The following is a 25670-nucleotide window of genomic DNA, read 5'->3' as shown; positions in this document are numbered from 1 at the left end:
CCCACATGTTGCTAAAGATGCAGAATCAGGAGTCACCTGAACTTCTGTGCTCAGGCCTGGACCTGAGAAGTCACCAATGGCTTCAAAGGGTGAGGACCATTTCTCTGCAATGTGACTGTTTCAGAAGACCTGGAAGAAGCACTCTTTGCAAAGGAGCCAGAAGGGAGGCGAGGATTACATCAGCAACTTCTTCCCTGGAACAAGGGACCGTAAGCAGCACAGCTGTTCTTTGTGGAAATGTCAGGGAGGGGGAAGAAAGGTGCCAAGAGAGTTGTCACTGTCATAAAGCACAATAGGTGGTTCCAGAAAGATGGTTCACATGGTTTCAAGCTTTTCTTGAAAACTTTGCTCAGGAAGCCCAGGCTGACTAACTTTCCAAATAGTAAACACTACTTGAAAAACAGACATGTAAATTATAAAATTACTTAGCATCCAGTTTCTCTGTTTCTCTCTGACAAAGGAGAGCACAGCTGTGTCGCAGTGTAGATGCTGCAGCTGAGATAACCCTATATGAGCCCTCTCCTGCTCAGTCATGGCCACATCTACAGAATGTCCCAGGAGGATTTCAGGTTCTACCCATGACTATCTCTCTTCTTGTGTCTGCCCCCTTGGGCCAGCTGTCCCAGAGAAAGCAGCAAAATTCTGTTTGTTCCAGGGTTCTGCAGGAAGTCATACACCTTCAGAGGCAAAACACCATGTCAAGGTTGCTTTGAAGTACTGCCAGTGTATGCCCATGCAGCAAGCCAAAGCAGGTCTCAGATGGACACGTGCTGTCTCCTGTTCTCCTTTGTGTCCACAGCCTCCCCAGGAGGGAGGACAGACAGAGGAAGGTGAGCCACATGGCACCACACTCACCTCACCCTCAGACACCACCAGGAGATCAGGAAAAAAAATCACACAGAAGATTTTGAACAAAGAAACCATAAGCCCAGACTTTCCCTTCAGTCAACAGAAAAAGAACACCAAACCTGAACTCTCTGCTTCCTTATGTCTGGCACACTGAGGTGAAATGGATATGTCAAACTGATTCCTACTTCACCCCCATCACTGTGGTCAATGAGAGGTGGTCAGAGGGGACCAGGATTAATCCTTAGTCTATAGCTATGCCATACAGCTTCCTCAGTAATTTGTAAGACAGACAGCAAGTCTGTTCACCCCTAAACACCTAGAAGCCTTCTGTGGTAGCATGCATGGGCCTTATAAGGACTTACAGACTTCAGAGCTGGAGACAAACAGGGACCTTTCTGTACCCTTCAGCAGCAGATCTGACTATTCAGCAGTGGGTCACTGTTTTATCCCAAGTCCTGCTACTCTCCTGAAAACATGCTTCTCCAAAGGGACTTTCTGGTCGGTGTTAAAGTCATGGAATTTGTGTTTGCCAATGCAGGGAGATAAATTTCATTTAAAAAAACACCAAAAAACTAACAAACAAACAAACAAAAAAAAACCCCAAAACCCCCAAAACCACCATGAGAAAAGTCACTGTTTTATAAGATCTGTTGTCATACAACTACCATTGTCACAAGGGACAGGAGAATTGAAGTCTGAGGTTTTACAAATCTCCCACACAGGGGTGTGTATTTTTTGAGGGAGGAAGAGGTTGTCAAAAAGATTGCAGAAGCTGGAGTCCATGACATTTTATTCATATTGTTTCAACTCATTCACCCGCATACCCTCAAGGGATGTTCTGTTTTTTTAAATTACTGTTTCTGCTAAAAACCACGTGGTGTAAATTAGTGTGGTTAGACACTCCTTTCTCAAAAATATTTTTTTGGATCTCTACTATCCTATCTCTCTGCTCTATAGGTGTGAAAAGCAGAAGTTTTCCTGTGTATGCAAAACCCTGTTTTCTTCCAAATTAATTAAAATTAAATTCAAGAGAGTAGTTTGTTGAAGTCAGTGGAGTAATATCAAGCACATTGGTCTGGCTGTTTTTGTAACTTCTTCCATAGCATCCTCTTTTTTGAGTACTGGAATAGCAGACAGAACAACTAGAGCAAGGTTCTGGAACTAAACAAATCAACTAAGCAAGAGGAATTGAATTACACAGGGAGAGAACTTATGACCCCTATTTTTTTTGGCTTGTTTTATTCTCACCATTTGTAGTGGGTTTTGTAGGACAATTTGCAACTCTTCAGTCCAGATGGTAATTTAACTAGGCAGAGGATCAGTTGATAAAACTCTGATTAGATGTCAGCTCTTCAACTGAGGTATTTCCATGGTCTGCCTTAACCCATGTTTAGTCTAACAGACAAATGTTTAGAATTCACCAAGACTGCTGAAGTGAAAGTAGTATAAAAGGAGTCAGCAAATCTGGTCAACCCATGAAGATTTCCTTGCTTTTAGCCTTCAGCTCCACATGTTTTGCTGAAGTTAATTTCTACAGCTTAAATTCACAATACATTACTCATACATTAATCCATAAATTCAAAGTAAGAAACATAATCAGCTCAGAGTTTTGCAGTGCTGCAGCAGTGCAAGGTAATAGAGGGCACATGGCTCAGTGTCTTCAGCACCACTGGAGTCAACCACAAGGGTCCTTGCCAGATCAAGTCAGCCATCTTCTCTCTTTTCTTCTTTCTCTCCTTCAACAAGACAAGACATTCAAGTGAATCATCCTTTCACTGACTCTTTCACTATTACACAGATGAGAGAAGGATGAAGACAGGGTCTTGCCACCACTACAATGAGGACATGGCTTGTGCAGCCCCAGCAGAAGTGTCTTATCTTCTATTGATTGAACCTACCAACTTCAAGAGGTTTTGAAATTACATTTGGTGATCTCTATTTGCAGTTCCACCCAAAAGCACCTAATGTTTTTAAACCAGTTCAGTTGTCCTTTACCAGACAGAAGAAGCATGTTGCTGTCATGCTGTTCAGTGTTCAAAGCCACACTTCCCTGATAACCTTGATCCTTTGGTAAAGCTAAACCTAGTGGGGCAGAAGTGTGGGAGGGGCAAGAGTCAAGATAATAAAATAGAAATTGAGAGGAAGCAAGAGAAAGACAAAAATTTAGTGTAGCCAGGAGTCACACAGAAAATGGTCAAAGAAACCAAAACACAGCCTGGTACTGGTGGTGACAGAGACTAAATGAGCTTTACAAGTCTTGTCAAGAGAATCCACAGAAGAACCTATTTAAAGCTCAAACCTGCATCTTTTCTTAAAAGATAAATAGGGCAGAAGCAGCCAATTTGTACTTGGCAAGTAGCGTCCAGAGAATTTATGTAGTACTGCAAAAAGATAAGCACCTGTTTAAGAATAAACTGTTATTTTTACCCAACATGCAAACAAATTCATGCAAACACTTTCATCACAGGCTAAAGCCTTTTTACTGTCAGCTGGGAGTCCTCTTGGTTTTGTAAAGCACCACAGGGCACAAAATCACTATGGTATTTTTTGTGTTGGTTGTCAACCTCTGTTTGCCGGAGATTTGAAAAACAGAAGAGACATGTAGCACAGGAAGATCTGAGCAACAATTAGCAGCCCTTAACAAAAAGCAAATCTGTGAAATGCATTTTCTCTCTGAGAAAGAGACTGTTAACCTCTACAAATACTGAGTTAGCAAAAATATGAAGGATGCAAGTTAGCATCTGCTGGCGAGGAGAGGTGAGAAAAGGAGATGAGAGGACAGGACATTTTGTTGTGAGGTAAATGGAACAGGAGCAAATCTTTTTTTCAAATATCTGGTATGGATTACAGTTCATCAGCTCCAGAAGAAGGTTACTCGGTCTTGGCCTCTCTTCATTAATTTCTTTGTTCACTTGGGTCACTTCACTATTATTTGAACCTAGATTATAGAAAAAGCAGATCTGCAAGGCTAATTTGTTTGCTTTCTCAGCTCAACATATTAAGTGCAAGTTTATATTTATACAATATATCTTATTAGATTCTGTGTCCTGTTTTGGTCTGTTCTCTTCTGATTTATTTTGAGCTCAAAGACCATAACTGTAAGTGCCTTCAAACTTAGAGATACTTAGGCTACTGGGGAAAGAGCAGAAAAAAAGTGAAATGCAGCAACCATTACTGTCCAACTTCATTACAGTCATGCCCTAGAAGAATAAAAAATGTACTGGAATTTCATCTCCTCTGAGGGAAGAAACTGAAAGCAGCATGTTTGCTAGAAACTGCGCACATTCAATCCACTAAAATTCATCAAGATATGCAAAATTTAAATGCCATCTAAAAATGGTCACTGAGAAAATTGACAGACATGGCACCAAGGAAAGTACATTTGTTTGGCCATATCTGTGACCCATGACAGCACAATGCAGGTAGAAAGCAGATGCTGAGAACACAGTATGCTCCCAGCACTGGGGGCCGTGTGGGATGCACAAGATTCTGCCAATCTAATGGCTGGGTCCACGCTGCAGCAGGGGGACAGGGGTTGCAGTAGATACCACTCGGCATCCCCAGCAGAACCTTCTTAGCATAGCTAAACTGATTTACTAATATTATTAGTATCAACATTTCCATCACAGCCTGGGTTGGAGCAAAGTAGCAGCCACTGGCACTTTCAATTCTGCATCGCCTCAAGAGATCCCAATGACAACTTCAGGGACAGCAGCACCAAGAACAAAAAAAAGAAACACCAGTATATACACACTGCATTTGAAAAATAATCTTATTTATCCTTTCCCCAGCAGTGCCATCCTCCCTCTGTAAAAACAAACCAGGTAGTAATGATTGAAGGAGAGATGTGCCAATTGTTTAAATCAGAACCAGAGATGACGCTTCTTTGGGAGCTAACAAGGGCAAGCCACAACAAACTCCTGGGATTTCTGCTCCTACAGCAAAACCTGCCTGGCAAAGGGCTGAGTTGCAACATGTGCTTTTCATACAGAGCACTTATTTTTGACTGTAATTTAGTCTCTTAGCAGGAGACGTTCATCCATATCAAGTGAAACAGCCTTGCTCATCCATATCAACCTACACATCCTCATATAAGAGCAGCAGCACAGTACGCCCTCTGCTTCCAATGGTCTCCCATGAATCACAGGACAGATTTGGTTAACCATGCCCATCTCCCCTCCATGAAAGCCTACTCCACAAAGGATGTTTTCTAACCTTTCATACTGGTGAATTATAAAACCCACAAGTGGAGAGGTCTCTGTGGACATTTCTATGAAACCATCCCACTACTCCTTTTACATGAGAAGGAAAGTTAAAACCAGTGGAATATCACCAGTGCTTACTGGCTGTTAAAAATAACATATAACAGTAATGCTTATCACATATGGGAGAAGAAAAGAAAATACCTGAATTATGCTTTCAAAATTAGTACTGTATGTTTTTAATAAAATACGAAAAACCTAGGCCATGAGTCTACTAATCTTATCCATTCACTAAGTTCTGCAGAGGAGAAAGGAGAATACAACCCTTGGAGCAGATTTCCCTTGCCTTCTATTTAAGAGGTTACTAAATTATTGAAATTCTACATTAAAAATATATTGTACACTGTCTAGTGAATGATGGGACTGCAATGCGTAATACAGAGCGTAAGCTTCACAATACATGCACATGGAATGACTTGCTGATCTAAAACACTTGCTTCCTGTCAACATGATTTCAAGAGAGCTGAGGAGTGAAAAACAAGTTAGAAAGTAACACACTAATGATGGAATTTTGTAGCTGAAATGTATAGCTCCAGAGGCATTTAATCACTTATTTTACATTATTCAGGTAAATAACATGCTCTAAGTTACTAGAAGAGCAAATAAAAATTAAGATGGCTCCAGTAACTGCAAATATCTTGTCTTAGCCTACTTCATACCATGTGTCACAGCAATGTTATGGAGCAAGACAACTCCATTAAAACAGAGAAGTCCATGGTGATTTCTTACTCCTCTCCCAGGTATCCTCTGCACTCAGCCCAGTGCCTTGATAAAAAGAGAATGGGAGCAGATACAGCTAATGGCAATGTGTCATTGTTACAAATCTGGTTGTCTGCCTGCACTGCTGAGAAGAACAAGACTTTATCAATAAAATTTGAGGATGCTGCCAGCAGAAATCCAACCAAAATGACAAAGATACTTTCTGAATGTATGACTTGACTTGCCCACTGTTACAGTCAGCCTACTTTCTTTCATATGGGGAGGAAATATTGTATACCACGTAAAAGTTATGGATGATTTACAGAATTTTTTCTTTGTGCAAGTCGTACATCTGTTGAAATCTCCAGCCGTTTCACTGGGCTGCTGCTGAACTTGCCTTCCTCAGTATTCAAAATCTGTTGTCAATCAATAAATTAAATGAATGGATAAAGCATGTTCTAGGGAGAGCCCAAGGATTCACTAGTGAAATGCAGCCTTTGCCAGCTGCAACTTGGCTGAGGCCAAGGGCTTCATTCAGCTTTTAAAGACATTGTAAAAACAATTCACTTTCTTAATCCCAAAACAGAGTTCAGATCCAAACCAGGAATTCTTTGGTGGTATTGGGGGTTTAGTCATGACATGTGACATGTCATTGACTAACAGATACCTCCACTGAAGTACCAGCTCAACACAGAGGGACCAGTCTGGACCCTCCTTTTGAAAGGGGAAGCCCCAGGCAGTCACCTGCACACTGCCACACAGGCAGTTCTTAGTCCAACATTGCTGGCAATGTTATAACAAAACCTCTGGATTTGTGTCCTGTGCTTGTTGGCATCCTTGTGCACCCCATTACCGCATGGCTCCAGGAGGCAGTTCAGACATGCTGTCACATGCCAAGATGCAGAATATCAGTTCTAGTTCCTAAACAATAGCTCTCATCATGGAGAAGGTCATGAAATGCACTTGGCTACTCTGTGGACTGGGGACCTTAAAAGATTTCCCCAAAAGGTCAAGAGTGTTAAAGATATCCAAGAAGACCCTCAGACCTGCTAGTCTGCTTCCCTAGAGTGTAACAAGCAGCATTGGGGCTGATCTCAGAACCAGTATTCAGAGCAGGATTTCAGCTACAACAGGCATAAGAGCTCTGCAAGAGCAGTGCTTATCCTCACGTTGCAGGACAGCCCAGTTCTGGCAGATTTGTCAGAGAAATAGCTCAAGGAAAAATATCCTTGTCATGCTGCCAGTGCCAGTGTTAAACTAGGTTAACTGTCAGAGAGATGCGGAGGTCGGCCAAACTTGCAGCATAAGGCCTGTGTGGCTGAATGTCAGGCAAGAAACGAGAGTTTGCTGCTGGTTAGTGATCACCAGCCTCCTGCAACTCCCACCACCTCATTCCTCTCTCCTACCCCACCAGACCTTCAGTGCTTTGCCCTCTTTGGTCCCCATTCCAAAGTGGATTGCCTGTTGTGAAGGGGCCTCCAAGTGGGGTAAAGGTTTGACCCCTCTGTGCTCTTGTTACATGGGCAATGTAAACACCTTTCTTTTGCATGTAAGCACCTTTTTTTGAGCAACTTACAGAAAAATCAAGCATAATTGAGACATAAGGCATTCATGAAAAGAAACCTTTCTGCCAACCATAATTGTTGCATTGCCTTTCCATCTTGGCAGGGTTTTAGTGGTTTTTTGGCTGGCTGAGGTTTTACTTTTGGCAACAGAATGTGTTTGTTGAGATTGACACCGGCCAATGTCAGCCTTTTCCAAAGGTGTGAGAAGGCTTGAGAAAACAATCCAGAAGAATAAAAGGTCTAATTCTGATCTCAAGTGTGTGTAGGTAGCTGTGATTGGAGTAAAGGTAACTTTTTTGCATGCATAGAAGGATACGAAGCAGGATCTTTCTCAGTCTCTAACTAAAATGCCAATTTGCCTTATACACAAAATTCCCAGGCAGAACCAACAAATTCTTAATACTCTCATGGGGCTTTTGGTTTCTGGAGCTGTCCTAGACAAATTTATTTCTGAACCTAGAATCACAGTGCTGGGGAAAAAAAATGCTAACCAGTAACACTCAATCATACCACAAAAACTCAGCCCTCTCTAACCTATGCAGAGAAGCCAGGAGGGATGTGCTGGTGGGGAAAGGTACCATCTCTGTGAGAGGGTGGCAGAAGGTGGGGCAGAACCCAGACCCCACTGTGCTGCTAAAGGGGTGCAATTAATCTTTGGTTGAAGAGTGACCAGACCCAGACATTTACAGTCAATTAAATGACAGCTTTCTGCTGCACCCCTACACTAACATAAAACACTCTTGAATGCAACACAATATATTTAGAAAATCGTGTTTGGGCACTTCAATACTAAGAGTTTAGATTACAAGTTTTTTTGTACTTGTACAAAGGAGCACAATAGAGGCAGGACCAAGCCATGAAAGAGGAGGGGAATAAACAAAGCTAAAGACCAAAAGAGGCATGAGGCAGAGGACAGAAGTGGAAGGGCAAGGGAGAGAGATGGTGAAGAGGAGTGAGACTAACTTAGTGGGGGACTAAGCTGAGAAAGGCACACTAGTAGGTCATTGCTGGAGATTTTGTGGGAGAGCTCAGACTTCTGAAGGAAAACCAACTCCATGTCTGGCCCCTTTGTGAAGCTGTAGCATAGGGATGAAGTTAATGGTAGCCCATGACACACTCACGCCTTTCTGTTTTAATCCCCCTCAATTCTGCTTTCCAAGAGACCTCCAATTCTAACATCGTGGAAAAGACCCTCTGAATTTTATCTCAGTGTGCTTTGTCCTGGCTGTTTAATGTAGATATCCTAAACATTTCCTTTACATTGTTATTCAAGAGTGTTTCTGCTCAAGCCTTTATTTCCAGCACTTTCAGCTTTAATTAACCTCACAGTTTATCTTTGACACAGATTCCTATAAACACAGCTTTGCACAGAATAAGGAGGCCAACCTGTGGCTTTTGCAGTGGACTAACACATGAGCCCAAAAGGTGCTCCAGGCTTATCGATTTTGTCATGACTATTGCAAGTCCTGCGTTCCCCAGCCTCTCTGTGGGGAAGATATTTTACAAGGATAGACTTGAAGCCAGACACAAGTTTCCCCACTGAGTTGAACAGAAAATAAAGAAGTTGGCTGCAGAGTTCAGCGCTCTAAGGGGGCTGGGAGAGTGCACCTCACTGTTTTTACCATAAAAAAGATGTGCTCAATGGCACTAGAAGACAGCTCGCACCTGCATCTCTTCTTTTTAAATTGAATAAACAGAGAAACTAAATTTTACTGGTTATTCCAGCCCAAAGTGCTGATTTCAAATTTAAGAGAGTAGTTATTGTATAAGTTATATGGGGAAACTGGATCCAGTTAATTTGGTGAGATTCCATTGTCTGTTTCATGCAAAACTCAAGAAGGGTAATAAAAAAAAAAGTACTTTTTTTCCACATGTGGGAGGAGGTTGTGCATTTCCACCTAACAAACAAAAGATTTTAAAAAACAATGGCTTGATTCAGATTAGTGGGGTAGATCTAGCTGATGTATTACCAGCAGGGACTAAGGGCAGGAGCTGTTTAATCCTTGGAGGGAAGGAGTGCCAGCAGGAGTGGCTGCCAAGGACTCCCCGGCGCTCGACCTGTGCTGGGCACACGCAATGTCCGGCACCACCCGGGCACTCGCCCGGCCAGCATGGCCATGTGCTGAGCTGGGTAAGGCTGGGGAGCACCCCAGGCTGTCACGTCATTGATGTCCTTAGGGAGACAAGGTGAGGTTATTTACTGCCCAGTCTTGCAACCTCCCTCCCTCAGTTTTATTTCTAAGCGGCCCTTTGAGCTAAAGGTGCAGAAAGTCCTGACATTGAGAAACACCCTGCTGCAGAGCTTGTCCTATGAAGTGAGAGGGATAGCAATGGTGTGAGCAGTGCCACCAGGTCATCGCAGTCAGGAAAGCCTCCTAAGAGTGACCACAGGCTGCCTCTCCACGCACACACCGTGTTTTTAACTGGAGGGAATAACATACCTCAACCCAAAAGAATGCTGGGGCAAGTATTTCCTCTCTAAAGATATGTTAAATAAGAAAGAAAGAGAACAGATGCCTTTTCAAGTCTTTACAGGTATATAAAGAAGAAGGCATGGATCCTGGGGTAGGGTTTCCTCAACACCCAAGTATACCCTTACGATGGTGCAAAACATTGTGTGGCTACATCCCCCCATCTCCCAGAGATCCCTAAAGATCTCATAGGTTTCTCTTCTTCTTCTGTCAGATGTTTCCATGGGCTTCTCCTCAAAAGGGAGAACCCTGGCTTACCACATGCTGCTCTTCATGATTTGGCAAAGAGCAAGGACAGGAACAACATCTGTGTCAAGATCTGTGCTTAGGGAAGAACAACAGCCAATAGCCAGGGAAGTGGTTTTAGTGCAGATGACAACATCAGGCAACGTGTATTTGCTTCCTGTGAATACCTGTAATTATCAGACTGCTAACAGAAAACTAAAAATAGTGGCACCTAACATCTATTCCATAAAGTGCCACTACAACACATCCACACACCTCCCTTTTCCAACTGTGTGGCACCTAGCTGAAGTGCAAAGGTCTGGCACAGCCTTTCCCCAAGTTCATTTCTCCTCTTCAAATCTCCTAAAATCTCTTTATTTCTTAGCTGGATTCCAGGGCCTGCCTCTCCAGATGGGTTTTGTGCTATGCTGTAATCTCTATTCTCCAAGTAGCCTATTCCACATTTAGGAACAAAAATGCCCTGGAACTAAAGCAAACCTCAGCAACGCAATACAAATAACATAACCTTTGAACAGAGTAGAAGGAAAGAGATGGATTGTGTGAGAGAGAGGGCAGTGTGAATCCCAGCACTCTTATTCTTCCTCTTGTGCCAGCACCAGTGATGGTAACTGCGTCCCCCACTGTCCTCCAGCTCTTTCCTTGTTGCTAGCAAATCCATCATCCCACTCTTTCTCCTCAACTAGTATTTCTGGTGGCTGACAGCCAAGAAAATAATGAGTCCTGACTGAGGCCAGTACTTATACTCATCAGCAACCAAAGATAGTGTGATAATGAAAAAAATGCTTTCTGCCTACTATGGTCTAGTTTTGAGCCATGGTGCAAGCCATCAGACACACTACACACAGCAGGTGTAACCATGGTGCAAGCCATCAGACACACTACACACAGCAGGGACTCTTCAGCCAGCTGTAGGGAAAGATTTACAAAGCTGCTTGTTTGGGGTGCAAAAATTACCCCATGCCCCTGAGTGTCAGGCTGTCCTGGACACCAGTGTTTTTTCTGCACTCATAAAACTGCATTAAAAATATCTGAGCAGTGCCCAACCAACTGAAGAAGCAACCTGTAGGTCATAATACTTGTATAAACTGATTAAACAGGACTGAAAACAGTATTTCTCTTTTTCTTTCAACTGCTGTTATTAGAAAGGACCTTGAATCCATCCCACTGATTAGTATATCAACGCCTTGTACAGCATCCAGCAGCAGCCAGAGATGATGAGATAACTCCTCCACTACGTACACGTGGAAGAGAAGAAGAAATTCCTGAAAGGAGGTCAAACTGCCTGGTGCCCATTTGGATTGTGTCAGCCCCAGTAAATCCCACTTTCTGCTGCCCTGGCCAGAGGCAGAGTGGTGTGGGAGGCCGTGAGCACTGGCTCCTGGCAGCAGGATGCCAGATAGCATCCAGGGCTGGGTGCTGGAGAGGGGATGTGCACCTCCCATTGCTGACAACTGAAGATGCACGTCCAAGCCCCAGTCCACACCCACTCCATTAGAACAATGGCAGACATTCAGCACAACTAACATCTCTGTGGGTTAGAAGGCTAAATAAATAAGAGATGAAAAGATCATAGCCCTTTATTCTGGGAGAATCAGTGAACCTGAATTCCCCAAGAAAAGCAAGTAGGCTGCATCTGTGCCTGTGCTCTGATTAATCTCATTGGTTTGTTTTCCTGGAAACTAGATGCCCCAGATGCCATTGTTTCCATTATAAGTGTTCATCTGCCCTGTTTTGAGTTTGATTGCTCCTGTAGCCTGCTTGGCTTAACTGTTTTTGTTTGTTGGTTGTGGTTTTTTGGTTTGGTTTTGTTTTTTTCAAAATTAACATTCTTAAACAAAATGCCAGTAAATTAAAATGAGGACATAGCTGCAACCCTCAACACTAGACTTGTTAAATGTTTAAAAACACCTACAGACACAGAAATCCTAAGCTGTTGTACGCAGTGTGACTAAATTATTAATAGTTGCCATGCACATCACACAAGGATTTCAAAAGGGGACTTTGTGTTGCTGCAAAACATTGCTATTTTTGTCTGACAGTAGAGACAAAATAATTTGAAAATTAGTCCCTTTGGTACTAATCACAACTGTTACTAAAATATTCCCACTGTAGGCATAATACAGTCACTTTTTATTTTTGAGAGAATTAGACATTTGACTCATTATCTCAATGAAAATCTTGAAAGTTGACAATTTGTTAAAATACAAACAAAACATAATTAATGGAAACATAGTGAAGCAAATAGCTATTTCTAGTCATAAAAGCTCCACTAACTAGTACAATAACATTCAAGCACAAATTAAAGTAGTAACATTTACAGAAGACACCATAGAATATTTGTTTTATGGGTTGGAAAGACCAGCTATGGGGTCGTTTGAGGTGGGATTTTTAAAAGCATGAAGATATATGAATGGATTGCTACAGTTAAATTTGCTTTACAGAAAAAATAACATTCTGCTGTGGGCAAAAACAGAAATATGGGAAAATTCTCTTCTGTCTGAAGTGAATTATTTCTGGTGAAAGGCTTCTCAGCGTTTTGCTACAGGCATGCAGCTTTACACACAGAACATTATGCATGTACACAGACAGTGCTCTACTGGGGGTGTCTATCCTGATGCCCTCCCCTATACCCAGATCCCCAGAAGGCTATTTACAGGAAAAAAGGAAAAACACGGACTCAGAAATGGAAATAAACCCCAAACCAACGAACACGTAAAACAACAGCACAGAAAAACAAGTTGATAAGGGAGAAAGCAGCCTCACTCAGTACGTCTGAGCTGCTTCCAAGGCAGAAAGCAATGGGGACGTACTGCTATTATTAGCCCTCTGGATGGGAAGCAGCACGGTGTGAAGCTGTTGGCAAGAGGTTGCAGGATTTTCTTCACATGTATGCACAGGCACAGACACACAGGCAGACAGACCCCCCGACACGCTCATGGCGAGCCCCTTCCCGCCACTCGGGTCAGACAGACAGACAGAGAGCACGATGCCAGCGCGACTGTGCGTACTCACAGCTCGGAGTACAAGAAGTGCAGGTTGCCCACATTGTCTATGTAGTTTGCAGGACTTAGCCAAGGTAGGACCAGTAACAGGAGAGCCTTCATTTTCAGTGCAGCGCTGGCACTGCTGCTAGGTTTCCTCCTTCCCACTGTCTCTCTGTGCTGGTGGGACACACAACGAGAAGCTTTCGTGCCAGCCAAGCCCCTTCTAAGCAAGCCTTTCCATTTCAACGCAATGGTAGCACATTATGAATCGAGCTTAAATCCCTTAAACGAAGCTACACTGCAAAAATCATTGACCTGTAAGAGGATTACTTGATCTGACTCTCAGATGGGTAGATGTGAGGGTTTAGGGACAGCACAGCGTGGTTGGCGAGACAGTGACTTATGCTGCAGAGGAGAGCGATGCTCGGGGAAGAGACCTGCCTCCTGCAGGATTCAGAGTGGTTCTTCAGAGGCAGCTGGTATGTTTACATCACTGCCCACAAGCAGATGGGTTACGAGCTAAACTGCATCACAGAAGGGTGTAGCTGTCTGACAAGGGGGGGAAAAAAATGCCCCCTGTGGAGTTTTGTAGCAGGCGATATCAGAAGACCACACCTTTTTAAAGTAAAACGCTGCAAAAGATCGCAGCCAACTGCTGGCTGTTTGCATCTCAGTCTGAATTCCCCAAATCCGGTCAGATGTTTTTGTACAAACATAAATCTTGTAATAATCCAAGGACACGTCTCTTCTCAGGGTTTTTTTGAAGGATGCAAGAGCAAACGTTTTAAATAAGGATGCTTTCAGTTGACTGCTCCATGGTAACCAGTGTTTAAAAAAAATGGTAAAGTTCTCTCATCAATTACAAAGCATAAAACAGCAAGCTCACCTTGTCCCATCAGTGACCTCATCTCTAATCAGGGCAAACTTTCGTTTTCTCTCTGAGAATCAGGACTGGTCTGAACCTGAATAATGCAAGTAATGTGAGGACTGCTGACCACCCTGGTGACCCTAGGGGAGTCTACTTAATTTATTCACTGAGAACACAATAATGTTCTCTGGAGATATCAGGTGGGCTCTGAACTGTTCTCACTGCAGACACCAAATATTTATGATTATTATTGTATTTTTAATTAGCAAAATCACACATTTTCCCTTCCCTCTATTGACTCACAAGACTTAAAGAGAACAGCATCAGCTCAGTCTGTTTAATCTGTCCCCGGGCATGACAGAGCACAACATTCTTCTCCTTGCCATTAATTGGAGATGGGGTGGCAAGAGAGGTTTCTGCATTTCCAACAATTAAATTAGGCAGAGGCATAACATACCTTAGGTGTTATGTAATTAATTAATGCTGTGCTTAAAGAAAATAAAGGTGCTGTGCAGCATCTGCAAGCACAAGGATGTAGAAGTCCAACTTTAGGGATCACTCAGAATGTTCCCTCCTATTTCTCCCCTCAAGTGGGAATGCTAGTGGCATTGCAGTACCTATTCCCTGCAAAGCTGAAACCCCCAACAGCAGAAGTTCCCTGTCGTTTCCAATTCTCCTGTCTCTGCCCTTTGGCCTTAAGGTAACTCAGCACTCCCAGCCATTCTGAGTAAAGAAAAGCCATGTCATGAGTAGAAAGACAAAAAACGTCCAGCCTATGTTGCAATGTTTTGTACTTCACTACATTAGAGGCTTTAGGGTAGGAAGACCCTACTGCATCTCTCCAGTCTTCTGCTCCTGGGGTTTGCAAACTTGGGACTGGTGCAGGGAACCTGACACAGGGAAGAGGCAACTGCAAGATGGTGGGAATACGTTCCTGAGACAATTCCTTCTATCTCTGCTTAGGCTCAGGCCAAGTAAGCCAGAAGAACAGGATCTTGAGGATCCTGAGGGGAAGATCCAGGCCAAGCCACTGACATTCAACAGGAAGTGCGAGAATAAAACTTGCCAGGCTTTACAGGACCAAATCATTGTTTACAGCAGTGCAATTCTGTTGAGTTATGTAGTGAAGGGTACCTTTACTACCACCTTACAGAAAAGAAACTAAGACACTGGAGTGACTTGCACATATCCACGTCGGAAAATCAACACTAGAAATCAGAAGTTGTGCTAGCTGTGTGGTCTCCATGCAAAACCCAATATTTCAATTTGCTTATATATTGGGGGTTGGGGGTAAATTGGGAATGGGTGTCCTGCTAATTTTATGGCCACAGCATCATCATGTCAAAAAAATGAAGACAAACAGGAAGGTCTAAATCACATTAAATTCAGCTATAGGTATAGCAAAGGGAAAGGGCATTTGCACTAGGGGTTCAGGATTTTGTGGTTGGAATATGTAGAGAAACATAATTTCAGTGACAGCAGCTCACAGAAGACTGATAGTCTCCTTACCTGCATTTCTGTTGAAATTAACATTTGAGGCCTGTTAGAGAAGTACTGGCCTAAGACATAAAATTATGAGTAACTCTGTTATTTTGTCCCCTTAGCCACACACAGTGGAACTCCCAGAGCACTGCTGGCCTGGGCTGCCACTGCCTCTTGCACCATGAGCCACAAGCACCCTCCCAGGGAAAGCCAGGTCCAGAAATGTGGGGACAAGGGCACCCAAATCCACAAACACCAAAACTCCAGCAAGTGAAAAGTGGTCTCATGACCTTTGCAAGGGATTAATAAACCCATTGCTAAAGTTTGTGGGGTGTTTTTTGGTTTTGGTACTGCAAAATCATCACATTTTTGGTTGTGAATAACTCAGTGAATATCTTCAAGTGAGTAAGTTCCTAGTGGGAATCCAGGTGCTTCAGGAAATGACGTCTCCAGTGCAAATAGGACACGTTGAACAGCAGGCTGCAGAGCCATTTCTGGTTGTGGGCTCGCAGGCTGTGAAGTGTGCACTCTGTGAGAACACCTCCACCCTCGGGCTCACCAGCCTGCTCACCAGCCATGCTCTGGTTCTCAGTACTGCCATGTCTGTGCAGGACAGTTTGGAGCCCCTACGCTGGCTGCTCAAGGCTTCCTTCATGTTGCACATGCAGAAGTACACACCTAGCGCCATGATTTACACCTGCAAACTTCAGGGGAATTAATTTCCCTGGGTAATAGATACAGCTCACAGAAAAGGGCACATCTTAGATGACCCCATCTCTCCTCAGGCCTGAGGTGCTGTTATGCAGACTATGCCAAAGTGTTAGTATGCTATCAGAAATCACAGCCCTGAAAGTACCTCTTTACCTTTCTGCCTTCCTTACAAAAGGCAGAACATGCAAGACAAAAGCAGCAGCACATGCTTTTACTCTGCAAAACAGAGAATCATTCCATTCTCTCATTGCAGGGGAACCAAACCACTCCCTGGAGAGGTCTCTCCCAGAGGCAGGATTGAGAGACTCCAGCTACCTCAGGAGGTATAAGGCTGGAGAGGGAGTCCAGCCAGATTTCCAGACTCTGTCTCTCTGTGAGCCCCATGGTGCCCTGGGTAAGTGCTCACCTGGAAAAAGGGAGCGCTCAGGTTCAAAGACCAATACCAAACTGGAATATTTTCTGCTCTACTTCTCATATAGGTCATTTGTGATTCAAAAAATGTTTGAAGAAAGGGCAATTATAAAACCTTTAATGTGCTATTAAAATATTTATAATAGTTCAGCTTCCCAAAACATGCAGATCACTTTGGACTACATACACATTGTTATTGTGCAGCTAACCACAAAGTATTCACCCAGAACTGCTAACAATAGCATGAAGTACCTTACATGCATTAGGGCATTTGATTCTAAAAAAAGTAAGATATAGCCTATGCCTTGGACTATAAATGGACTAAATTCAGCTCAAAATTAATGATGCTGTGTTCATTGGGAGGGAAATAAAAAACTCTTTCTTTACATTAACTGTCTATTTTGACCAGTATTAATTGAAGATATTTTTTCCTCTGCTCAAAAAAAGGAGTGAAAAAACGTCTGTCAACAACAACTTACTGGGTTTGGAAATGCTGTTCAAGGTGACCACGTTGCACAACCTCTGAGCAGTGTTCTGTGAAAGGGCAGCTAACCATTAGCTTGTCCAGGAGGTTATTCACTAGTATGCTGGACTTCCTGCACGTCTGGAGAATCACAAGCTTGCGGTCCATGGGACAGAAGTCTTTTTCCACAAGGAAGTTTGTAAGGCAGGCTGCGCAGAAGGTGTGACCACAGAGCGTGTCTAATGGCTGAAGCAAAGGTTGCAGGCAAATGTGGCATATCAGATCATCATCGACTTCTTCGGTGTAGCTGTACAAGTGGTTTTCTTCCGGTAAATGCGCTTGGCCGCAGGTGACACAGAGTGGCGCGGAGCTATCCTCCATTTCTTCTTCTTTCTGGCTCATAATCAGAATTGATGCAATTCAAAAGGGGGCAGGTGGGAACACCCAACCCTTTTTCTGTTTGTGAGCTGTAGCAAGGCTCGTGTGCTGTCAGATCTGTGGGGAGGAAAGGTGAAGGATTATGCTCTGGGTTGTGTTTCCTTACCATACTTGCAGTATGTAGCTGGATACAAAGTACATATCAGGTACTAGGAAAGGACTGTGTCTTTGGGATGGGAGAGTGAAGCAAAGAAGGGGGCAGAAAAAAAAGAGATAATTAACTCCAGGGACATATTTTCTCATAAATCTAGCTTAATTTACACAGATACTTTCATTGTAAAGGAACATATCAAAATAGGGAGAAACTCAGGCATTTAATGGTTGAAAACCTTAAATTAGCACATAATTGCAGTTCCAGTCAGATGACTTTGTGGCCACATTACTTCTGCCAGAAAAGTAGCATTGTGTGTGGACAAACACTGCAAGACTGTGTGCAGAAATACAGGTAAGAATAAAGGTTGCTGGCCAAATTGCCTGTTCAGCACAGCAAGTGAGAGCAGCAGCTTCACCTAATACACACAAGCATACAAAGACTGTATTGTAGCCAGAGGAGGATAATTTGGGTGATGAGAATTTAGAGCTTGGGGCCCTGTAGACCATTCTCATACTACAGCAGCAATGGACCTGGACCCCTGCATTCAAAGTTTGCCTGCCTGAAGTCAAACAGTTATAGCCATCTGCAGCAGCATAATCAGTTCAAAACTTCATTTGCTCTGCAAAGAATCTAACACCTTACATACTGAAGTCCACAGCACAATGCTAAGTACTGGATTGCCTATTCCCTTTATAATTTGTCATACAGAAACCCAGTATGTCCCTAGCTAAAAACCCAATTAGCTCTGGCCACAACACCTGCCTGCTGGTATTTTAAAGATGTAAACTCTGTGGGTGGCAGTAAAACCAAAGAGTAATTTGTAGTTTTTACTTGATGAACCCCAACTGCTTGTTGGAGCACTTATGTCTCATTACTTCTATGCTTATTTTGATACACCACTCTGAAAATAAACACGAAGATATAAAATATGCAATGGCCTAATTACTGCTCTTGCTTGAAAATGTAAATCTTATTTGCTGCTCTGCGCTAACACTGTACCCTTGCTTTCAGCTTGACTTAATTTGCTGAGACAATGTGTCAGCCTCAGACACCCATGTCTGAGGGCAAATGAGGGAAAGAATAATAAGAAAAATCTGACTATGACAGAGCATATTTTCATATAAATAAACCCTTATTTTTATGCAAAGCTCATGGGTTCTAAACCTGAGAAATCAAACTTTAACATGGCAGGTTTTTCTGGCATGAAGGTAAAATAATAGCCCCACTAACACTAACCAGATGTTTAAATGTCAAACATTCTCTTCAATGTTTTGCTAGGTTTATTCTTATGAAGCAATTATGTTAAGCGCCTGTTTTTGCTTGCAAGAGAGAGTTCTGCATAAGCTCTCTCTCCTGATTAGCAGTAGCTTCACTGGAATTAAAATCATTGCCTGTAAGAACCCTTGCAAATATTTAAAATACGCCAAACTGGGTCAAATGTTTCCTTTTGTAAAAATATTCACCAGAGCTTTATAAAAAGCTATTTTTAAAGAAACAAACATCTCTCCATAGTGCAGGTAGCAGCTCCACCTGTTATCTTAATATAGGAATTATTATTTAATTCTACTAACGTGACACACAGCAAATTAAAATGAGATAAAAAATTATCAGGGGTGGAGACTATCTGGGCACTGTAAGTGGCTCCTGTAGGAAGCTTTTGGATAACTTCTAGATGGAGTGGGGTGGCTGTGGTGGGTGTCCATGCTCTCCACATTCCTCTCTCATGGAGGGAGCCATCTCAAGTCAACAGGACTGCTTGCAATAATGGCAACACATGGCTTGGGAACTTGCATGATTCTTAAAATAGATGTAAAAATGAATTAGAAACCAATAAAGCATGACAAAAATAGCGCTGTGCTATAAGCTTTATTATCTTTTACATTTTCAGAATGCCTTGCACCTGGGGCAACCAGGGCTGTGGGCAGCATCATGCTGTTTCTCCACTCCCCCACCATGTCCCCTTGCACCATCGCACACAGGGACGTCTCTGTGGGTGCCTGCCCTATGCACCACACACCAGAATACAGCCAACTCCAGCATTTGTTGCCTCGTGGATGTTTTCAAGGACAGAATTCTTGCTGCTTGCTGGCAGGAGACCCAACACACAGCTCCCATCAGCCAGCCTGAAAGCTAAAGCCGAAGCCCTGCTCTGAGGAAGGAGCAGCCCCCAGGAACATCTGAGCATCGGAGCCATCCCTTCCCAGCCTCATGCCCTAACCCTGGAAGTACCTCTCCTCCACTTCCACATATCCAACACAGCAATTAGCTACCTCTGGAAACAGTACTACAGCTCCAAAGCTACTGCAATTATTTTTCTCAATGACAACAGAGAAAGAGAAGCACCACTGCCCTAAGGCCATGTTCTGCTGCAGCAAAAATGATGAGAGAAGCCCTAGAGGAGTCAAAGTCTTACTGTCCTGGCCACGTTACAGATATGCTTTATCAATCTGACATACTAATAATGCAATGCTAGTGGAAAAGGGCAGGTATGAGGAGCTGTACCTGAATTTTACAATGTTTACATAAATTATAAATACTTGCTACAGCACAGGGAAACAAAACTATCCACATTTATTAGTAACAGGCACTGAGTTTTAGAACATGAAATTCAAGTCCTATGAGGTCTATTATTTAGAAATTTTTGACTACATACTAATATAAACTCTGGAAAAAAAATCTCAGCCCCTTCTGGCTAACTTGGTCCACATTCACCCATGAACCTTCATAAACTGCTGGACATATCAAGCAATGGAATGATTGCCATCTTTGGGAAGTGATTATCCCACCAAAAGTGTTAGCATGGAGGGCATGGGATGGAACTGTCACACAGATTCAGTCAGAGGCAGATGCTCTTTACAATGTTTGAAGTCACTTGTACTTATAACATTTATGTGCTGTCATATAACAGCTACATAACTAGTATCATGTCCTTTTAGGAAGCTTAAAGTCTTAATTCCTCCTGAATATTGTAGAAGAGAGGTGAGAAGGTATTTAAATTCAAGATATCGGTTGCTAGTTCATCTTTCTACTTCTCCCAGTACCTATGAATAAAAAACAAAAATACACTTTGAGCAAGAAAACCTGCATAGGTAGATGGTAAACCACAGCGAAACAGGAAAGGTAATAATTTCCTGGCTGAACCTCTATTCTTCAAGCCCTGTCCTTGAGGGAGGAAGAGACGAGAAAACAGAGGGAAGGAATCCTATGTTCCTTTGAGTTGGTGTCAGCCACCACTGGCAGCCTCAGTGGAACATGGATGTCACCTTGGCAGTCTCATGCTTCTTGTAGTCAGAGCCATACTGACAAAGGGTGGTTCTTGCAAGGATCATTGGCAGGAGAAGCTTTTAGAGGAGGTGTGGTCTCATGCCTAAGCAGACATCACCAGCATTTGCCACTTCCCTGCTGTGTAGGAAGCTTTCAACAACTCAGGTCCCAGATCTAGCATAGTTTTACAGCACCTAGCACAGACTGGCTTGGATAAAGAAAATCAATCAATTTGTAAGACTGTCACAGTGCTGTGACACTGTGGTGAACCAAGCTTCAGTCCAAGGCAGAGATGTGAAGCACAAGAATACAGTGCAAATGATGAAGGAAGAACATTGTTATCTGGATATCCACATTGCCAAGTTTTCAGCCACAAGCTGAAATGATAATGGTCACATCAGGCGTAAAAAACTTCAGGGCCGTGACCACAGTGAAAAGCACTGTCATGATAACACATTTTTTAAAAAGTTACCTAACAGGCTGTAATGATTTGAAGAAGTTTGCATCTTACTGGTCGTCACTGCTTAGGAATTTGCAGCCACCAGAAGCACTTATGAGAATAACAGAACAAACCCTCACAAAAAGCCTGGACAATAAACAAGAAGAGTAGGTAGAGAGAATGCCTTTCATCTCCTTGCAATAACAAATCCATAGTTATCCCATCCCAGTGAAGCATTTAACCAATCTTTAGGCTAAATTCTGACTTACCACCACAGTTACACTGGCAGCAGTGTAGCAAGAAGAGGGCTTGCCAAGCAGAGTGGCAGAACCCCACTGCCTCTGCCCAGCCACTGTAAAATATTAACCTGCAGGTCAGGAGGCTGCACTTGAAGTAGCACAGCACAAAATGGGAGAAATTTCAGGTAGCAGAAAATGAGTAACAAAAGCTAAGGGAAAAACAATTAAGATTGTGGAAGTGGCTATCACAGAAAGAATAAAACCAATGCCTAAAGGCCAGAGAAACAGTGACATGGAGCCTGGAAGAGCAGCTGCTGGCTTAAATCACAAATGGAGAAAGATAAGGCAGTGAGCAGGCATCACTAGAAAACAGAGGAGCAAAACAGATGAGCTGCAGAGCAGTAAGAGGAATTTAGCTCCAGCAGTTCATTCTGAAGTAGTACAGCTTGGTGGTAATGAAATCTTCAGTCAATGGTAAGAGTGGCCATGTATGTATGTAGCATGTATGAAGGAAATGGATTCTAAATAGCAGAGCAAGATTGACGAATAGTTGGTATGGTAGCTTGGTTTCCTCTCTGTGTTTAAGGGACACCTTTTATTAATGTTCCTGTTTTATACACACTCAGAGCACATGTATAACAAATCCTGTATCTGCAGATTAAAACAGATACCTTTTTACACCCTGTTTCTCTGTTGTGCAACCTGTGGGATCCGGAGGCTCTACTGACAGAGCTGTTGTGCTCTTCTTAGCTAAATTATGATAGCAAAGTCATTCTGCATCCCTCCCCCACTCCCAGCATGGGCTCTTATCTCCTACAAATGTGCATCTCTGAGTGACTCACAGCCATCCATTTATGTGGGTCAGTAAGGCAGTGGATGGCCAAAGGGGCTGGTCCACAGGCATGTAAGGAAACCACCCTGCCACAGCAGCATTCACAGCTGCCAGGTAAGGGTAGGGGCTCCTTATTCTTCCAGAGATGCTTCTACCTGGCCTTCCTTTCACCACACTAGCTGTGAGCATGCTGCAGCCAATACCTGCCTTCCTTGATAATCAGCATCTTTGCAGAGGGCTTGGAGACTGCCATCTTGTCTGTGTTAAAAAATATGCACATCAAATTGCTAGGAGGCTGAACAGCTTGCACAGCTACAGAATTAGCTCTTTAATGAAGCCTCAGCCCAACTGCCACTGGCCAGATGTGGGCAGGTTAGATGTGGGCATTGTCCCCATCTAGTGGCTCACCCTCCCTGGGGAGATGAGTGGCTCATGGCTAGGAGGGAGCAGAGGTTCTCCCTCACCCTCTCAAGCAAAAGCACAACAGTCCTCCAGTTATGCAGGGTTAGCTGTGAGCTTACTGCTCCTGCCAGAATCTGGGTTGCAAGATCACATCACTTATTTAATATTCATGGTTTTATAATGAAGTATGAGGTTGAATGCTTTTAGAAAACTATTTGTCATTAGTAAAATGGTAACTGTTTTGAGTTCCTACCTTTCATCAAAGTGTCTTCCCTTGTAACAGCCTCCCAGGTTTCCCATTACCATGGCTTGTACCAACTGCTTCTCTCAAACTGAAGTTTTTTATAGATTACACTGATTTTACTTTCCAAGGTGGTACTATACAACAGTTGTGGAAAACATTATATAGAGTGATCCACACTTCAATAATATGTATTATACAGTATTTTAGATTAAAAAAGGCAGTGATTCACATTTCAAAGACCTGGTTAGAAAATATCATGGAATAATTTGCACCAATCTTGGCATAGCTGCACTAAAGGCCAAAGGGGTGAATCAGTTTGCCTAGACTTGAAACCTTATTTGAAGGAAGTCTATAAAACATTAAGGTGCCCAAAATCTTATCATCATGCCTTCTGACCAGGATTCCTCCTATGTATAGTCTACTCTCTCTTTTTTTCCCTGCTTTCCCACTTATTTTTAAACCTATTCTGACTAAAGAAGAATCACAACATTTTTTTTCTGCCTGATGTGTAATTAGATGGAGATTTGTTATGGGCAAAGGCAAGATACATACCTTCAGGTAAAAAGCCAGTAGCTGGAGGAGAGTTGTGAATCCTGGAGATATCATTTTAGCAGGTAAGAATTCATCTTGACTTTTAAGATGACAGGAAAGACTGTTATAACTGGCTCTTAGAGGAAAATAATTGTATTTAAAAGTTCGGCACATCAGTACAGAATGTGTCTGAGACAACAAACAGGAGCTCCAAAACCTCTCCTCTGCCTGGCCCCAGTTTTAAGACAGCTGTTTTTCCAAAGTTATTAATAGTCAAAAAGTCTTTCACAGAACTTATAACAATCAAAGTACTTTGCAGAGCCTTTAGTGATGAAAGGCATTTCCAACTGAATAGAAAAATCCATTGGTACAGTACAGTAGGTGAATAACCCCAACTTTTTAAGTTGTAGCTCAAGCTGTGAGACCCAACAGCAATGTCATACTGTGCCTGCACACAAAGTAACTTCTAAAACCAGAACCAGACTGTTTGAAAAGAATTCTCTTCTCTGTGGCTCATGCTGGAATTTACAGAATTAACCAATGTTGGAAAAAGTTTTTTGTTGTGGAATTATGTAGCTGAAATGCCTGTTGGGAATGTATGGAAATATATTCGGTTGTTTTGTCTGTCTCTCATGCCCACGCAAACCTGGATTGCTCTTTCTGATGATTTCATGGATACAAAACTTTACTCAGCATGTTAAAATAAAATAAAAAAATCAGCCCAGAAGTACTGACAATATTAGGAACAGCTGGACAAGATCTGAGTGAAGAGAAGATCTGAGTAAGACAGTACATATCTGTCAGGTTAAGTATTCCTTACCATAAGGAAAATGTCCTAGGAATGAACTCACCTCAGTAGAAAGTAATACTTCCAAGAAGACTTGGTGCTGGCATGCCTCTAGTTGTCAAATACTGATGGTTAAGGTAGTAACTTCTGTTTCTTGCTCTTTTCAAAGCTCAGTAAGCCCAGACTTATGCCAGAACTAAAAGCTCAGACTCCAAGAGTGAAGATGAGTTGTAGCAAAATGGGCAGGCTGTGGGTAACTGCTTCCCAAAGGCACACAGTCTACCTGCTCAAAGGAAGTCAATCATGTGGTGGAAGCAAGGCTATGTGAGCAATTATGATTGACTCCTCAAGGGCTTCCTAAACATATGCTCATCCTAATTGACATAATAAATGCCATTGGCATTTCACATTGTAAATTACAAAATGACATGGCTAGTTATGTAACAAAAGGTGCACCTCCACTCCGATTTGGCTGATTGCTCTGGCTGGCTTTGCCAACACTGGCAGCCTCACAAATACCTCAAGCTTGCTTTCAGCCATTTGAGCAGATGACAGAACTGTATTTTTGTGGCTGGACAAATGTGTCCCAGCTGCCTTCTAAGAAGCTGGTAGGCCAGGAACAGGTACAGCATGCAAACTGCATGAGGGAGAGCATCCCTGGTCCCTGCTGCAGGTGTGTCTGCTGTGTCTCTGTGATGGGCACTGTAGACCACGTGTGCTCTGTGCAGGCTGCCCTACTTACCTTTAAAATAAAAATACAATAGGCAGAGTAAATTGCATGGGATTGTGAAAATCTTAACTTAATACAGCTTCACAGTAAATCTTAATCTGTTTTTGCAATCCTCTCCCAGGGCCCCAAGTGGGTCAGCAAGGAAGGTGGGTGATGCTACTACTCTCCCAGAGAGGAGAGAGAAGAAAGAGCAGATGAAGAGGGAGCAAAAGAGAAGTGGAAGACTTCTTCCCCTCAGGACACTGAAACCTTACACCTCAGCCTGGCTCCCACGCCATGGTACCTGCCACCCTCAGACCACACAGCATCTCCTCACATGTGACCACGAGATAACATTTAATAACTACAAAGCACAGAGCATGTGATGGATAACCCTGCTAATAACACATAATAAAGTAAACTGTGCTTTAATTACACTGTGCCTTTACAACTGCTTCTCTGATCCAGGAGTTTCTTAATACTTGGCAAACTGCTTAATGAGTTCTCACAACACCCTGTGGGGACCTTTTTTCAGAAGCAACCCGCATAGTTAGAAGCACCTACTTGGTTAGGTGAGCAGGGGAAGGGGCAGCTGGCTGCTCCCATGCCTGTGGGGCCAGTGCCCAGATTCTGTCACAGGAATCCTTGTGCAGCAAGGTGACCACAGAGATGCTCTTAGA

At 42.9% G+C, this 25670-nt stretch overlaps 1 protein-coding gene across 2 annotated transcripts in view; it reads right to left on the bottom strand.

Annotated features, from left to right (window-relative positions):
* Window positions 1-17413, bottom strand: part of LNX1 (ligand of numb-protein X 1) — a 65091-nt gene extending 47678 nt beyond the window's left edge. Inside the window, exon 1 of one of the 2 annotated variants that reach the window (XM_036382490.2) lies at window positions 17028-17413. In XM_036382490.2, the coding sequence (XP_036238383.1) occupies window positions 17028-17413 (386 nt within the window). Of the gene's footprint in view, window positions 1-13104; window positions 13580-17027 lie in introns of those variants that run through there. The other variant, XM_036382489.2, reaches the window with a different exon arrangement.
* Between the last annotated feature and the right edge of the window lie 8257 nt (window positions 17414-25670).

The sequence above is a fragment of the Molothrus ater genome, chromosome 4 (genome assembly GCF_012460135.2).
Source record: "Molothrus ater isolate BHLD 08-10-18 breed brown headed cowbird chromosome 4, BPBGC_Mater_1.1, whole genome shotgun sequence".
NCBI classification, from domain to species: Eukaryota; Metazoa; Chordata; class Aves; order Passeriformes; family Icteridae; genus Molothrus; species Molothrus ater.
The sequence above is the reverse complement of the archived record's forward strand: the minus strand, read 5'-3'. Positions and strand labels throughout refer to the sequence as shown.